The sequence below is a fragment of the Macrotis lagotis genome, chromosome 1 (genome assembly GCF_037893015.1).
Source record: "Macrotis lagotis isolate mMagLag1 chromosome 1, bilby.v1.9.chrom.fasta, whole genome shotgun sequence".
Lineage (NCBI taxonomy): Eukaryota > Metazoa > Chordata > Mammalia > Peramelemorphia > Peramelidae > Macrotis > Macrotis lagotis.
In genome coordinates this window covers 240321872-240339949 of record NC_133658.1, presented here as the reverse complement: position 1 = coordinate 240339949, position 18078 = coordinate 240321872, and the positions used below count along the sequence as shown (strand labels likewise).

The following is an 18078-nucleotide window of genomic DNA, read 5'->3' as shown; positions in this document are numbered from 1 at the left end:
CAGTTTTCTTTGAAAAGTTTTGTCTGAATTGTCAGTAAATTGTATTAAATAAAAGAGGATGTAAAACTTCTATTCCAAGAGATCCTTCAAACCTTCAAAGACTGCCCAACATCAGAGGCTAGATTAGATAACTTCTCAGGTTCTTTCTAATTCTGAAAACATATACCCCTGATGTTAATGGTAATAAGAAATTGTCTGAAAAAATATCTGGGAACCTTAAGGAACAGAAACTTTGCTATGGCAGCCAGAAGGGCTAAAATTTAGGATCTTGACCTGAATGAAGAGAGTCATGATCTACAGAATAAAGAGGTGATAGTCCCTTTGTAATCTGGTGATGTCAGATCACATCTGGAGTGGCATATTAGAATTGCTGCAGTTTAGGAAGAATGTTAGTCTGGAGAGTATCTGGAAGAGGACAGCCAGGATGGGGAAAGGTTTCAAGTTAATGTTATGGGAGGATGAATTGAAATAATTTAACATGCAAGAGACTTATGACTTGGGTAGGAGGAAGAAGCACAGAAAACCTGATAGCTGCCCCAGAGAGCAGAACCAGGAGCAATGGGTAGAGAATGAAAAGAGGCAATTTAAGGTTTGAAGTGAGGAAAAAACATCTTATGATTAGAGGTGTCAAGAAAATGGGGTGCTTCAGGACATACCCACTTTTCAAGCACAGAAACAGAGGTTCATTGATGACCTGTTAAATATGCTAAAGTGTGATTTCCTTTTTGACCATGAGATGATGATTATACTTTGCTCCCCTCCAAGTGTTCCCAAAGTGCCTGTGACCCTGTTTTTCTCCCCATTCTTTAGCTACTCCAATTCCTGATTCTTTGCCTTTTTCCTGGCTGTCCCCTAAGCCTGGAATGTTTCTTCCATCACTTCCACCCCCTCGCTTTCCTAAATTTCCTTTAAGACTCAAATCCCACTTTCTACAAAGAACCTTTTTCCTAATCTTCCTATTGCTTAGATTAACTTCCACTTTCACTGTATCTTTTCCATATAATTTTAAAAATACTGTCAACCACAGTACAATGTGAGTTTCTTGAGGTAAAGAACCATTTTTTTTGCTTTTATATCTGCAAGAGATTAGCACATGCTCAGTAACAGAGTAAGAGTTAATAAATTCTTATTGACCAACTGATTGGATAGATGGGATTCTGGGAAAATCTTTAGCAATTTAGTTAGTCAACAGGATTCACATTTTGTTTAAGGCTTTATTTTTGGACAGTATTTTCAAAACTTTTTAGATACTTGAGAGATCTTGATAACCAAGAAATCTCAGGATCCTGGCATATAATATAAAACATTACTATCCACACAGTCAGCCATGTGTGCTAGGAGCATTTTTTTAAAGTGCAGTTCAGGATAAACCTAAGGGAAAGTGCTAAGATAATTGGGTGTTAATGAACTTCAGTAATGTAGGCTATCCTACATTGAGCTGTCCTCCAGGATGAACATCCTAATTTTTCCACATGATTTTGAATTAACACCTAAAGTAAATATGGATCATGTGTGTATACTTTTGGGTGTATTGGGTTTTAGGCATAACTTCAACTCTTCCCACCCATTCACTTCTACCATTTTCCTTCTTTTCTGTGAATTCTATCCTTTCATCCAACTCCCTGTGGAGCATTACTTGACTAAATGATGGGAGCCAAGACTTTCTCTAAAAACTTGTAAGATTTCTTTGGCTGGGGTGGCATCCTTAATCACAATCCTGACTTAACTTGGAGAACTGAAGCTTAAAACACAAATTAGTTTTCTGTCCTTTGTCCATTAAAAAAGATACAGTAAAATTTGACCACTATTTTTTTACTGTCACAAATTTAGCATTGGTTCAACCTCATTCCACAGGTGTTTTGTATCATTCTGTGGAAATTTCCATCGCTTTGGCTGTTAATCTCCTTTTGTCTCCTCTCTGCTGTCTTCCTTTCCAAATCTCTCGAGATATAAGGATCCCCCTCCTTGCCACTCCTCAAGTCTTTCTGCCAAATTGACATATATATATAGTAGGTCAACTCCTTTCCTTTTCTCCTGTGGGTAAGAATGATACTGAGGAGCAAACGTCCATAGGATCATATTCTCTTAGTGTAAGGAGAGCTGGGTTTGCTATCAGCTGTTTCATTGGAGCTGCCAACCTACCAACGACTGGTACTTTTCTTACTGAGTGCTGTTTTCCAGGAGTGTGTTTAGCAAAGGTACTTTGCAAATTGGAAAGTACCCTTTAAATATGCGTTGTTCTTTATGTCCTTATCATTAGCCCCAGTTTTGAGAAGCTTGGAAGGATTAAAACTACATAAAAGTTACCTAACCCAGCAGTTATCTAATATAATGGCCTCCAATCTGTGTGACCTGGAACCCTAGAACACTTTTCTACAGAGTTAAGGGAAAAAAAGGCTTATCAGCTGTTATTAAACCCTTTAAGAGGAGGGACTTTTATATTTGTTATGATAACTGATTCCATGCCTAGGGCATAGTAAGCACTTAACAAATGCTTATTGATTGAATTCAATTCAAACATTTATTACCAATTATATAATAATATGATTTTATGTTATTATTTTTTATTATTTGTGTTGAATACTATGCTAGGTGCTAGGGCTATAAAGACAAAAAAAAAACAAAACAATCCCTGCCTTCCAGGTACTTCAATTCTGCTGAAATGATAATATCTGATCTTTTTCAAAAAGTGACAATTGCTTAGTTTTAAAATATTTATTTTCTCTTTTGAGCTTCACAAAGTCCTATGAGGTGTAGGTACTTCAGAAGTTATGTTACTTTGCAGATGAAGAAACTAAAGCTCGAAATGGGTAAAAGTTTCTCTTTTTCAATATTCATTATTTTCTTTTTTTTTGCAGGGCAATGAGGTTAATGACTTGCCCAAGGTCACACAGCTAGAAGTGTCTGAGGTCCGATTTTAACTCAGGTCCTCCTGACTCCAGGGCCAGTGCTCCATTCACTGTGCCAGGTAGCTGCCCCATTATCCATTATTTCTTTTGAACCTCACATCAGCCTGTGAGGTTGGTGTAGCAGGTATTATAGTCTTCATTTGAAGATAAAGAAACTGAGGTTCAGGAATTTAAGTAACTTGTCCATGATAAAAAGTGCCAGAAATGTAATTCAGAGTCAGGTCTTCCAGAGCCCTCCCTGTTCACACTCCATCTACTCTAACATGTAGCCTTCCTGTACTGCTCCATAGAAAAATATGATACCCACTTATAAAACACACCCAAACAAGTGGGCATCCAGAGTCTGCTTGATGATTTCCATGGAAAAGAGGCTGTCTCATGACAGCTCATTTCATTTTTGGATAGCTCTCATAGTTAGGTCACTCTTCTTGGTTGATATCAAGCCTAAAGGTGGAAAGCATTATAAAATGCCATCTTGGAGAAATGAACTGACCCTGATTCTTTCAAATCCTAAAATGAAAATAATTAATGGTAGTACCCTCAATGATCTTTAATGGCCAAGAACTTCATATAGTGAAAGAAAGTTTGATGAACTATCTGGCTCGGGACTTACCCATTAAATCTGGCTCTGGACATTAACATTATAACAGAGATAACTTGAAATATTCTTCTAAAGAACTCAATTTGCATAGGAATAAGGAGGTAGAACAATCCTGTTGAATTCTGCTGTAGTCTGACCATATCTGGAGTGTTACAACCAGTTGTAGACACCATATTATAACAGAAACACTGAAAAACTAGATTTTTGATGGCAAAGGTTGAACAAATTGGGTTAGATTGTAAATTCCTTGTGAACAGGGACTGTCTTTTACCTTTCTTGGTATCCCCAGAGTTTAGCACCATTCCTAATCCATTATAAGAGTCACTGACTGATGAACAGCCTGGAAACTAAGGCTGATGAGGATAATTGGAGACAGAAGAAGAGATGATTAAGGGAAGACATGGGAGTTATTTTTACATTCTTGAAGGGCTGGTATGTGTGAGAGAAAATAAGACTTACTTGTCTTGTTCCAGAAAGGAGAATCAGGACAAAATCTAGTCCCTAGTAGGTGCCAGCATTGTGATCTAATGGGCAGATAGCATAAGGAGGCAAGTTTGAGGTCAGTGTAACAGTGTAACAGGTAACTTACTTTGGAATCAGGAAGAAATGAGTTCAAGTTCTGTCTTGAACATATAATGGCTATGTAATTCTAATCACGTCACTTAAACTCCTAGTGCCCCAAGGGAATCATTATATCCAAAATATGCTAATTCCCTACAGTGATGAAATCATCATGAGTCAAAGATAACTTTTTAAATTAAAATATGAAATATGGAAGAACTAAAACTACTGAACAATTCAGCAAAGCAGCTTTGGAAGACTCTTCCCAAAACTAGAAGTGTTAAATCAGAGGTAAAGGGACTGACCATCTGTCAGGGATACTGTTGACTAGATCACCCTACCTCTAAGTTGTCTTCCGACTCTTAAGATTTTATAACACTAGATTCTACAGAAGTAACATTTTCAAATTTATTTCTGAAGTAGGTAAAAACCTGTATGGACTCCATGGAGCTACAGTGGTTTGCTACTTATGCATAAGAATGAGCCTTTTTATCCCCTGAAGAGCCATTGACCTACATATAGCAAAAAGCAGCCTAATCTATCCTTCTTTACTTAGAGAAAACGTTCAGCTCAACTGCTTTTAAAATAAGAATAGAAAAACTAAAGTTTTATTCAGTAGTTATAGCAAATATTTTAAAAAACTTACTTCATTCATTTCTTATGATAGACAGTTAAGAAGGAAGGTACCTGAAGAATGGGAAGGATGGAGAGGGAAGAAGAAGAAATAGGTATGGAGGAAAGGAGAGAAAGTAAAGGGGGGAGAAGAAAGATTGAGAAGCAAGGGAGAGGAAGAATTAGTAGTAGGTTCTGAAGTGAGTGTTGAGTAAAATAAATAAACTGCTTTTGTGTGATATCTTAGATTATAGGCTTCAGAGTAAATTACAATAATTTGTTTTCCTGTGAGAACTCTTTCCTCTAAGAAAGATCATAACCTATTTTTAATTTAGTAGATAAGTCAGAGAGAGTTACCTGGATCAGGAATGTTTTTGTGACTTGCTCAGGATCATAGAAATAGCAAACATCTCGGGTGGGATTTGTACTCAAACCTCCATTCTAGGTCTTCTCCTATCCATTATGTCATACTGCTTCTCAAAATAATTCACTTTCAAGCTAGAAATTTCTGGGTTCAAAGCCTATCTCTGGCATTTCCTAGATATATGCTCATGGGGAGGCCAGAGTTTAAATCACCACCCTAAGATCTGTTAAGTTAGAGAAGGGCTGGGTCCACATTGGAGAGGTAAATTTACAACTGGGAATGCTCTATATGGGATGTATTTACATAGTTAATCCCATTCAAGACACTTTTTGGTTACATTATAATTGTTCACCAAAAGGGAAACCATTTTGTGGATTGTAGCAGTAGTGACTAGAACTTACCCTCTACAACAATTCAGAATGACAGTTCTATCTGACCCACAGCCCAGAAGTCCCCATCCTTGCCCTAAATGTTTAAGCTTCCACACAGTGAAATGATTGTAACATACCTTCTGGAAACATACCTTCTGGAGGAAACTCTCAAGGAAAACATTTTAATATTATAATTATAGATTCAGGTAATAAAATTCATTGTGATAAAATCATAAGGCAAGTATCTCATTTGTCTTTGGATAATACACTATGTAAACTTGCTTTCTACTTAGTTGCTCTGTGAGTAGTACTATACATCTTGCTTATTGTAATCATAACTAATTATTTTCGTATTGAGGGAAACACCTTTACTTTTTAAATGATGAATGTTATTCAAGTGAACTCAGATTCTACTCACCTATGGGTTCTTGAGGAATCTGTTGTGCCTTAGGAGTTAAGGAAAAAAACAATGGGGAGAAGACAGAGTCGACCATGTTGGAGAATTTTCTTAGAATCTAGTTCTCCTAAATAGCATTTTCTAGAAAAAAAAAAAGCAATATCACTGAATGAAAGATTATTGACAAGTCAAAATTCCCAAATGTATATAGTAAAATAACATTCTGACTAAGGCTGAAACTTAGGTTGTGTTACTATTGACTTCTAAACTGTTTAGGAACTCTATGATATGTTTGTAGTAGATGGACGATGAACTGTTGATCTGCTTTTTTTAGTATTTCCCCATTTAAAGCTCCCTAGAAATCCCACTACAGAAAAAACATGGGGAAAAAAAATATCAAATCACACTTTAAAAATAATTATAAGAGAAATGGAGATTAAAGCAGTAATAACTTTTAATCTCACCCTTCAAATTGGAAAAATGTTAAATGATAGAAATATAGTGCATTTGGGGAGGATACAGGAAGGTAGGCATACTGTTAGTGGAACTATGAATTATTCTAACCATTCTGGAAAAGATTGCAAAAAAGAAAAAAAATGCTCTTTTGATCCAGGAATCACATTTCTCATGTCAAGGATATCAAAGACAAAAAAGTAAAATCCCTTATCTGTATATCCTTTTTATATGTCGATATTCACAGCAATATTTTGTGCAATAGTAAACATCTAGAAAGTGGAGAGAATGGCTATGTATTTGCTTTGGAATGGTAGCATGCTTGTTTAAAAAAAATAAGGAATATAAGAAATCAGATACATGGGGAACACATAAGAACTGGGTACAGAAACAAGAAAGCAATCTAAACAATGATTATAAAAATATAGTGAAACGAACAATGAAATGCAGCCATCTGCCATGGAGTTATGATTCTATCTTGACCCTGGACAAACTAGGGAAATGTTCTCTTTTGTTGGAAAAGCTATGGGGATGGAATGTGCAAATATACCAGATACTCTGACTCTTTCTATTGGTTGGTTTTACTTCACTGATTTTCTGTGTTACAGTCATCTTAAAGACTCTGACTATATGGGGAAGGGGGAGTATAGAGGAATATAGAGATAAGATGTTAATTGTTATTATTCACTTGTGTCCAACTCTTCTTGATCCTATTTGAGGTTTTCAGTGCAGATCATCTCATCTTCAACATTATGTCAAAGGTCATCCTTGAGCTTGGGGATCTTCCTGGTTCTTAAATTGTATTACTAAGTAGCTTCTTTTCTATCTTCACTTATAAAGTGGTTTTACCATTTCCTTCTCCAGCTCATTTTACAGATGAGGAAATTGAGGCAAATGGGGTAAAGTTGATGCCAGGGAAGAAATGTAGTTGTCTAAAGGTTAGGCTGAACACGAAAGAATCCAATTTAAAAGCCTTGACTCTGACCCAGGAGAAATTTTAGGGACAAAGAAATTTGCTTAAGTATTGCTGTGGTTAGTAGAAGCTAAGGGGAAAAGAATACAAGTAGTTGGAAGCCACTGATCCATCCCCCTCCCCCCTGCCCCAAGGTGATTATCAGCAGCAACAGCCACATCATCATTAGCAAAACAACATAAGCTTAAGAGTTTTATGAGAGGATGAGCATTAAAAAAAAAGGTATAGGCGAATAAGAGGTTACCTAGGATACCCTAAGAGCAGGCTAGCTTCACTGGAAGGTAGTATCTCAACTGAATAGAGGGTGAGCTTTTAAAGGGGTACCAGGGAAACAGATGTAGGACATGTAGTTTACATAGATGGGAGGGTGGGTAGCTAGCTCAGAGAGTCTGAGAGGAGGTAGTAAGGGATATGTTGAGGAGGGGCCATATCTCAAAGACTTAATCCTTTCAGACTAGGGCAGGGAATCTCTTGTTTTGTTGATAGGCATTTGCCCTTGCCAGGGAGAAGGGCAAGGTACTTTACTAAAAGTTCATTGACCTCATCTCAATAACTAATATAGTCAATGAGATGGATTGGGGGCATATATTGCTTTGAGCAATGTTAAATAGAAAACGTATGGTCAGTGAAAAAGGTACAGATTAATTATTCAGCAGGGGTCCAGTATTTCCCCTACTTCATTGTGACTTGGCCAGCTAGTAAATGCATGAGGTCATATTTAAACTCAGTTCTTCTTGACTACAGATATGGACCTCTATCTCCTGAGCCACTTAAATTCGATGATTTAGAAAGCTGAGGAAATCCTTCTATCAGTGCAGGTCATCTTATCTTAAACTTGTCTTAGATACACAAAGACATTTATGTCAAAGGCTATCCTTGAGCTTGGGGATCTTCCTGGCTCTTAAATTGTATTACTTTATAGTTTCCTTTCTATCTTGATTTACAAAATAGCTTATGTAACAACAAAAGTCATCTTTAAAAAGGAAATGGGGAGCAATTGAAGATGAGGTGGCTCTGTTACTAATGGGGCAGAAAAATGGATCTGAGGAATGGGAATGATTACAAAGTGACCTGTAAGACTAACATGATTGGAAGCAAAGGAGAAGTTAAGGTGATTTCATCATCTTCTAAGTTTACAAAACCATGATCCTACCTGATTAAGGTTTCTCATAATAGGAATCCACCAAAATTAGCTCAAGACCCCCAAAGCCTCTATTGATGAGATAAGACTTTTCTGGGAGCTCTAGTCAACTGGTCTTGACTGGAAACCAAAGGGTTCAGTTGAAATACAATGATCTGAAAGCTATTTGACTTAATCTATATGATCCTCTTAAAATGTGATTATATCATGATTCCCCAGTCATAGTTTCTAGTCATAGGACCAGAAGAATTGTCTGCCCAGGTTTGGGAACAGTATTTTTGCCATGCTGGGGAATGAAATAATCTGATTGTCCCCAAGAAAGTTTTGACATGTGATGTATGATTGTCCCTGAGAAAAAATTTTGACATGTAATGTGTTCTCTCCTTAGGAAAATGCTTGCCAATTCAGCCAGTGTGAGAATTCTTATCAAGGGAGGCAAGGTGGTAAATGATGACTGCACCCATGAGGCTGATGTTTATATTGAAAATGGCATCATCCAACAAGTGGGAAGAGAACTCATGATCCCAGGAGGAGCCAAGGTGATCGATGCAACTGGAAAGTTGGTGATTCCTGGGGGCATAGATACCAGCACTCATTTCCATCAGACCTTCATGAATGCCACATGTGTAGATGATTTTTACCATGGAACAAAGGTAATGTTGGCATTGTTTGTAGTTACTATTTCGGTTCATTTTGCTCATGGAGAAAGCATGTTAGAACCAAGGAAGCAATGATGATTGCCCAGTTTTGTTTTGTTTTTTGTTTGTTTGGTTTTTTCAAGGCAATGTGATTGATTTGTCCAAGGTCACACAGCTAGGTAAGAACTCAGGTTCTTCTCCAGTATTCTAACTACTGTGCTACCTAGCTGTCCCCAGTTGCCCAGAATTATTAATAAATCTGGGAGGACACTTAAACCCAGGGGAGGGGAGAATAACAATATCTGTTTTGTGGAATTTACTTCTCAGCATGACCTTGAAATGATTTTAGTTAGTATCTTTTTTAGCCTTGAAGAAAATTGTGGAAAGGGAACAATGTGAACTAGCCTTGTAGGTGGTTGCTTGGCTATGTTACTGAACTAATTTTCACAAGTGGTAAGAGATCTGGAAGACAAAACAAGTGAAAGGGTTGGGTTGGGGAGGTATAAAACAATACATTTTTTGGATTCATGGGAAGGCTACATTAATTCTCCTTTTCAGTGAAATATCTTGACCTCTTTTGGAGACCAGATATTGGAAATTTGATCAATTATTTCTCATTATCCTTCATCACTATCCTTTATTAAAATAAATTTTGCATAATTTTCTTAAGTTCTGTTTTTTAGTTTAATTGGATTGTGGTTCTGGCATCTGAGTTGCTATTATAGTTGTCTTAAGTAATTAATACCTGTATTTTTTTAAATCATTATTGGAATGGCAGGTGATTTTACTAGTGTAGGGTACTAACATCATGGTCATCAGGAAAAATGAAGCCAGACTTCTTTAGGTTTTTTTTTTTTTTTTTTTTGCAAGGCAAATGGGGTTAAGTGGCTTGCCCAAGGCCACATAGCTAGGTAATTATTAAGTGTCTGAGACCGGATTTGAACCCAGGTACTCCTGACTCCAAGGCCGGTGCTTTATTCACTACGCCACCTAACTGCCCCTGAAGGCAGACTTCTTAACCTATTCCATATACTCTTAACTTCATCTCAGAAGATGATGAGAGACAGATACAGATAGATGGATGGATATATTATATATATATAGATAGAGAGAGAGAGAGAGAGAGAGAGAGAGAGAGAGAGAAATTGAGAGATTGTAACCTGATCTTTTATATTAATCCTAACCCTTAAAATGACTATACTAATAGAACCATTCAAGATTGGGTGTATTTAATTTGCAAGTTGAAATTTTAACCAACAAATATTTAAGATTGTTAAGTGGGGCTATTATTTCATTGGGGGGGGGCTCCCTCTCCTGCCCCAAACTGGAACCATTGTTTATTCCATGTAATTCTTATTCATGTCCTTACAGAAGGTGGAAGAAAATATTCAAAAGCTGTCTTTTTATGTCTTTTATCAGTGCAGGTGACATAAGTGCAACACTCAGGTTGTGTTTTCTATCATTCTAATCTCATTGTTGAATGATGATGATGATGATGATGATGATGCTATTATTCATAGAGCACTTTAAGATCTGTAAAACATCATGTATAAACATGCGTACAAACACACAACTGATCCATTCCTTTTTCCAGTCATTGATGGCCATAATATTTCTCCATAAAACTTTTCATAACCCACAATTTAGATTCTCTCAGAAGAATGATGGTGAAAAAATGGACTTTTGTGTCAGAAGTGAATGAATAAAAAATATTCACTAAGTTGCTTATCCTGTGGAAAGCAATGTGTTAAGTCCTGAAAATACAAATGGAAAAGTAAGACTGTCTCTGATTTCTGAAAGGAATTGTTGAAAATGCTTCAATCTGCTCTTTTCCTCCTGTCAATTCTTGGCCCATATCAATTGTGTGTGTGTGTGTGTGTGTGTGTGTGTGTGTGTGTGTGTGTGTGATGATATATCTACAAATATATCCCTATATACATTTGTAGATATATCATTATCTTATGAACATTTAATTTGGTCTAGAGATTGATGCCACACTAGTATAATATCTGCCAGTTTCTCTCAAGATAGATGACTTTTACAATTTTCATTTTCCATTTTTTCATTAATCAGTATTTCACTGGTCATTACTACCTTGATAGTAAAATCTCATGGAAAATGTTCAGCTTTGTATTGCCGTTGAACATCTTTGGTTTTGTATAGGGTTTCCAAACACAGAGTGATTGAAATATAACATTAATTTTATTGGACTTCTCACTTCCTGGAGGGTAGCTATCCATCCAAAGTCATTTCTTTATCTTTTATTTTTTCCAGTAAACATGTAAAAACAATTAAAATTTTTTTTTTTACGTTTTGAGTTAAAAATTTTCTCCCATCTTCCCTACCCTCATTCTTTACTGAGAAGGCAAGCACTTTGATATATATATGTATATATTTATTTGGATGGATGAATGGATATACTTATCATACAGGTTGTGAAAGGAACAGTACAGATTGTGCCTTCTATCATCCTCTTTTGTTGAATAATGATGATGATGATGATGAGTACTTTAAGACTTGTAAAACACTGTGTATAAGCATACAACTAACTGATCCTTTTCCTTTTCCAGTTAGCATATATTTTCTTTACATGTGCAGTCATAGGAAACATAATTTCTATTTTAGTGATGATGTAAAAGAAAACACAGAACCCCCCTCCCTCCACAAAGAAGAAAACAAGGAAAAAATTTTTTTAAATGCTTCAATCTGTACTTAGACTTCATTTCTATTTTCCTGGAAGTAGATAGCATTTTTCATCATGAGTCCTTCCAATTTCATATAAACATCAGTAAATGAATATGGATGGATGCTTAAGGGGTCGGCATTACTGAGGGCTTATTAAAACCTGCTAGGGTTTTGTTTTATTAGTGAAAAAATCATACGACTCTGACCCAGGAATATAAGAAAGATCATGAATTTTATCCCACAGGTTATTGTAAATGTTGTAGATAACAAGTATCAAAGTTCAGAGTTAAGGACAGTGAAATGGGCTAGATTCCCCATAGAAATTCACACAGTTCCTTAATAAAGCAAATAAGATAGTTATTTTTAGAAGATGGTAAAGTTAAGAAGAAAGGAGAAGGCAACTGTGAATGTGGACTTGCAGCTGGGCTGGCTAGAGAGCAGCAACCTGGCAAAAGCAGTGGCAGCCACCATAAATAAGAGGAGGACAAACATGAAGAAAAGAAGGTAGGAGCAGTTACCAGAGGCTGGCAGCTGGGCTGAGAATAGGATGGCATAGTGAGTGAGAAGGGCTAGCATATTGTCTGTGTTAGGAGAAGTCAAGGGAGGAGTAAGGAAAGTGGGGCAGCCAGGTGGCACAGTGGATAGAGCACTGGCCCTGGAGTCAGGAGTACCTGAGTTCAAATCTGGCCTCAGACACTTAATAATTACCTAGCTGTGTGGCCTTGGGCAAGCCATTTAACCCCGTTTGCCTTGCAAAAATCTAAAAAAAAAAATTAAAAAAATAGAAGGAAGTTAAGACATTTATATTTCAGTAGGTCTAGGTGTTAGATAACAATAGGAAGGACATCCATAGGATATGCCAGGTGAGCACAGGTAATTTTTCCCCTTCAACAATTGTATTGCTGAAAATAGCTAAGTCATTCATAGTTGATCATCACACAGTGTATTTTTGTCACTGTGTGCCATGTTCTGGTATTGTTCCTTTCACTTTGTACCAATTCATATAAGTCTGTACCAGTTCATATAACTCTTTTTTTTTTAAAGCAAGGCAAACGGGGTTAAGTGGCTTGCCCAAGGCCACACAGCTAGGTAATTATTAAGTGTCTGAGACCGGATTTGAACCCAGGTACTCCTGACTCCAGGGCCAGTGCTTTATCCACTACGCCACCTAGCCGCCCCTCATATAACTCTTAATAAGATTTTTCTGAAAGCATATTTCCATATTAGAACTTAAAGGGGGAAAACCCCATGAAAAAGAAAGAAAAATATAAAAAGTTTTAAAAGGTTTTAAAAAGTGAGCATAGTATGTATTCAGTCTCCATGGTTTTTTCTCTGGATATGGATAGCCTTTTCCATCACGTCTTTTAGGATTGTCTTTGATCACTGAACTTGCTGAGAGGGGCTGCAACCATCATAGTTGATCATCTCACATCTTTGCTGTTAATGCATACAATGTTCTCCTGTTTCTGCTCACTTCACTTAGCATCAGTTGATACAAGTCTTTCCAGGCTTTTCTGAAGTTCCTCTCACTCATGAACTTTTTTTTTTTGCAAGGCAAACGGGGTTAAGTGGGTTGTCCGAGGCCGGATTTGAACTCAGGTATTCCTGACTCCAGGGCTGGTGCTCTATTCACTGCACCACCTAGCCGCCCTCCCGTTTTTATCTTTTTTTATGATCATCTCTAAGCTTGCTTTGACCAGGAACTATAGTGCACTATTACATTCATATACCATAATTTGTATAACCACTGATAGGCATCCCCTCAATTTCTGGTTCTTTGCTACTACAAAAAGAATTGCTATAAATATTTTTGTACATGTGGGTATTTTCCCCTTTTTTTCTGATTTCTTTGGGATATAGACCTAGAAGTGGTTTAGTTGGATCAAATGGTATGGACATTATACTGCCTTTTGAGTATAGTTCCAAATTACACTCCAGAATGGTTGGATTAGTTCACAATTCAACCAACATTGTCAGTTTCTCCAATCCTCTCCAATATTTGTCATTTTCCTTTTCTGCCCTATTAGCCCAATCTGATAGGTGTAAAATGGTACCTCAGTTATTTTAATTTGCATTTCTGTAATCAATAATGACTAAATTGGCTTTAATTTCTTCATCTGAAAAACTAACTATTCATATCCTTTGACCATTTATCAATTGGAGCATGATTTGTATTATTATAAATTTGACTCAGCTTTCTATATATTTTTGAAATGAGTCTTTTGTCAGAAATACTAGCTCTAGTTTTGGTTACATTGCTTTTTTATTTGTGCCAAAAACATTTAAATTGAATGTAGTCAAAATTATTTATTTTGTCATTTATAATCTCTTTCTTTTATTTGGTCATAAACTCCTCTTCTTCACTTCATAGATCTGACAGATAAAAACTATTCCATTTCCTCCTTATTGGCTTTATGGTACTCCCTTTATGTCTAAATCCTATTCCCACTTCAAGCTTATCTTGATACAGAGTGTGAGATGTTGGTCTAGGTCTAGTTTTTGCCATACTATTTTCCAGTTTTCCCAGCAATTTTTTCAAACTGTGAGTTCTTGAGGCAGAAGCTAGAGTCTTTAGGTTTATCAAATAATACATTACTATGGTCATATATTACAGTTTCTTTTATTTCTGCTCTATTTCGCTGATCTATTACTTTTATTTCTTAGTCAGTACCAGATAGTTTTGATGACTGCCGCTTTATAATATAGTGTTTTGTTTTGTTTTTTAGGCTTTTGCAAGGCAAATGGGTTAAGTGGCTTGCCCAAGGCCACACAGCTAGGTAATTATTAAGTATCTGAGACCGGATTTGAACCTAGGTACTCCTGACTCGAAGGCTGGTGCTTTTATCTACTACGCCACCTAGCCGCCCCTTATAATACAGTTTTAAATCTGGTATGACTACCTTCCTTTGCATTATTTTTTTTTATTAATTCCCTTGATATTCTTAACTTTTTTCTTCCAAATGAATTTTTTTTTACTATTTTTTCCTGGTTCTATAAAATAATTTTTGGTACTTTGATTGTATGGCTCTAAATAAGTAATTTAATTTAGGCAGAATTGTTTTGACGTATATCCTTACAAATGTGGCTCATTTCTTTACATATTTGAGAAAGGAGGCCTTTATCAGAGAAACTTTCTGTAAATTTTTTACCCAGTTTCCTGCTTTCCTTCTAATCTTGGCTGCATTGGTTTTGTTTGTGCAAAACCTTTTTTTGCAAGGCAAATGGGGTTAAGTGGCTTGCCCAAGGCCACACAGCTAGGTAATTATTAAGTGTCTGAGACTGGATTTGAGCCTAGGTACTCCTGACTCCAAGGCCGGTGCTTTATCCACTATGCCACCTAGCCGCCCCTTAATTACTTCTTTTATATCCCATAGTGCTCTCTGTCTTTTTTGGCCATAAATTCTTCCTTTTCATAGATTTGATATTATTGGTATCACCCTTTCTTTGTACTCATTTTCTACCTTATCTTGGTATAGGGTGTGAGATGTTGGTCTAGATGGTTTCTTCCAAATTGCTTTTCAGATTTTTCAGTAGTTTTTGCCATAGAATCCTTGCTCCCAAAGCTTGGATATTTGGATTTCTCAAATAACTGACTTAACATGGCCATTTAATACTGTGTAGTGTATACCTAATCATTTCTACTGATCTACAACTCTATTTCTTCATCAGTACTAGATTGTTTGAGATCTGATATGAACTTTGCTTCACATTTTTAAAACTAATTTCCTTGATATTCTTGATCTTTTGTTCTTCCAGATGAATTTTATTATTACTTTTTCTAGTTTTATAAAATAATTGCTTGGTAGTTTGATTGGTATGGCATTTAATACATATTAATTTAGGAAGACTTGTCATTTTTATTATGTTGGCTCTGCCTATCCACAAGTAATTAATGTTTTCCAGTTGTTTAGATCTAACTTTATGTGAAAAATGTTTTGTAATTGTATTCATGGGGTTCCTGGGTTTCTCTTGGCATATAGTCTCCCAAGTATTTTATATTCATACAAAAATCATATACATTTGTCCTCAGGGTCATAGTATTCAAGGCACAATTGACTATCTCCATGACTTTTGATATTTGGAGCTTAATATTGAAAGTTTTGGCAGGAGAATTAAAGCATTTGAATATCATCTTCCTCAACCGACCCATTTCCAAAATGTTCAGAAGTAAATTCTGCCCAGGGGAATGAAATAAATTAGATTGTAAATTAATAGCCAGGATGAATTGCATTTATTTGTTGAACCCCAAACCTAAATGTTATTTTTATTGAATCAAAAACTGTATCAGAGTTTAATATAAAGATCTTTTCCATTTGACCATTTCCCTTTATATTCCACCATTATTGATTAGTTTGTGCAAAAATTTTCCTATTTTATGTGGCTGAATTATGTTTTCTCTTTTATGATCACCTCTATTCCTTGTTTGATAAGAATTCTCTCCCTCCTCATAGTTGTGAAAAGCCAGGAGAAAGGCTTTCTTTCTCAAATATGTAAAGAATTAAGTTATAGTTATAAGTATATATAAGTTAAAACAATTCTACCTAAGTTAAATTTCTTATTTAGTGCCATACCAATCAAACTACCAAAAATTATTTTATGGAACCAGTTAAAAATAGTAAAAAAAAAAATTCATTTGGAAGAAAAAAAAGCTTATGATGCCTTGCCTAGGTTTCCCTCTTGTCTTTTTTAAATTCCCAGCTAACTTTTTTCTCTCTTCTGAGATGGAGGAATGAAGGACTCTCCCATTTGACTTTTTCTTCACTCTCATAAATTAACCCCCTCAAGTCACAGGACCACACATAGTGGGCTTTTACTCTTTCAGTTAACCCATAGCTTTTCAGTTGAATGGACACAAGTAGCTTTATTTATCCAAATAAATATTAAGTGCTTAGTAGTGTTTATACTGTCTAAACTCATAGGAAAGTGAGGAAGGCACTTAAATCAGTCACTCAATTACCATGTGTTATATGCTGTGATCATTATTTCACTAAAAAGAATTTATAAATATGAGCTACTAATGCCTAATGCCTCTTTTGGTATAGATTACTTTCTTTATGAAAGAACAACAATAAAAATTCATACCACTTAAATTAGTTTAACAGGTAAAAATAAAGTTCTGAATTTAGGTTAAAAAAATCCATCATTCAAAACTTAGTGACCTCTAGGGCAAGTTATTTAACTTGTCTGAGCTTTCATTTTAATTTCTCATTTGTTAAAAAAAAAAAAAGAGGAGATTGGTATAGATGACCTCTAAAATCCTATTCAGCTTAAGCTCTGATCTCTGGTCCTTTTTTTATATCAGTTTTATATATTCTCATTAGGAATTTAAATTATCTTTAGAACAGACTTTTCCCATCATTTCCTATACTATTTGGTCATTAAATATTTATTAAGCACCTATCATTGGGAATACACAAAGAGGGCAAAAGACAGTCAGTCCCTTCCCTCAAGGAGCTTACAATCTCCTGGGGAAATTCCATACCAACAATATGAAGACCAGCTCTATATAGAATCAATAAGAAATAAAGAAGAGAGGGAAGGCACATGAATTAAGAGAGGTTACAAAAAGTTTCTTGTAGAAGAGGGGTTTCCCAAAGACAATTTGCTCTTTTAAACTTCCTTTCATTGTTTTCTACCTTCTTTTTCTTGGCATTCAAAATTCCCAAAGTTTATAATGCCTTGCCTGGGTTTCTCTTTTGTCTTTTTTAAATTCCCAGCTAACTGTTTCCTCTCTTCTGAAATGGGGAAATGAAGGACTCTCCCATTTGGCTTTTTCTTCACTCCCATAAATTAACTTCTCTCCCTTTAAGTCACCAGACCACACATGGTGGGCTTTTTACTCTTTCAATTAACCCACAGCTTTTCAGTTGACTGGGCACAAGTAACTTTATCTGGTAACAGCTGCAAGTCCCCGAGAGACCAATAGCAAGGGTGAAAGAGAGACTTAAGTAGTTGGGTGAGCTTGAGAACCGAAAGGATTCTTGGAAGAATGGACCCAGCCATCTCCAGGTCAGACTCCCAAGTTCATAACAGTTCATAACCATGATATTTATTCAGAACCTTATGATTCATTACTTCTTGCCTAATAAAGGCCTCTTTGTATATTCCCAATGATAGGTGCTTAATATATATTTAATGACTGACCAAATAGTATAGGGTATGGTGGAAAAAGCCTATTCTAAATGGTATGGACAGTTGTATAGCACTTTAGCATTGTACAAATGACATCAGTATATCATAATCTGTACTGCGACTATAATAAATGAATGCTTTATCTGTGTATTAAACTTTATTGGGAGCTTTTTGTCATTTGATAAGGACAGAATCAGAGGAAATGGAATTCATCTGCCTTTTCCTATTAAAAATTTAGTTT

The 18078-nt window shown here is 35.9% G+C and overlaps 1 protein-coding gene across 4 annotated transcripts in view; it reads left to right on the top strand.

Moving 5' to 3' along the window:
* The window catches only part of DPYSL5 (dihydropyrimidinase like 5), a 127474-nt gene that overhangs the window by 43842 nt on the left and 65554 nt on the right, over window positions 1-18078 (top strand). For all 4 annotated transcript variants that reach the window (XM_074209894.1, XM_074209895.1, XM_074209897.1 and 1 more), the window contains exon 2: window positions 8771-9035. In XM_074209894.1, the coding sequence (XP_074065995.1) occupies window positions 8775-9035 (261 nt within the window). In that variant the 5' untranslated portion in view covers window positions 8771-8774. The remainder of the gene's footprint in view (window positions 1-8770; window positions 9036-18078) is intronic.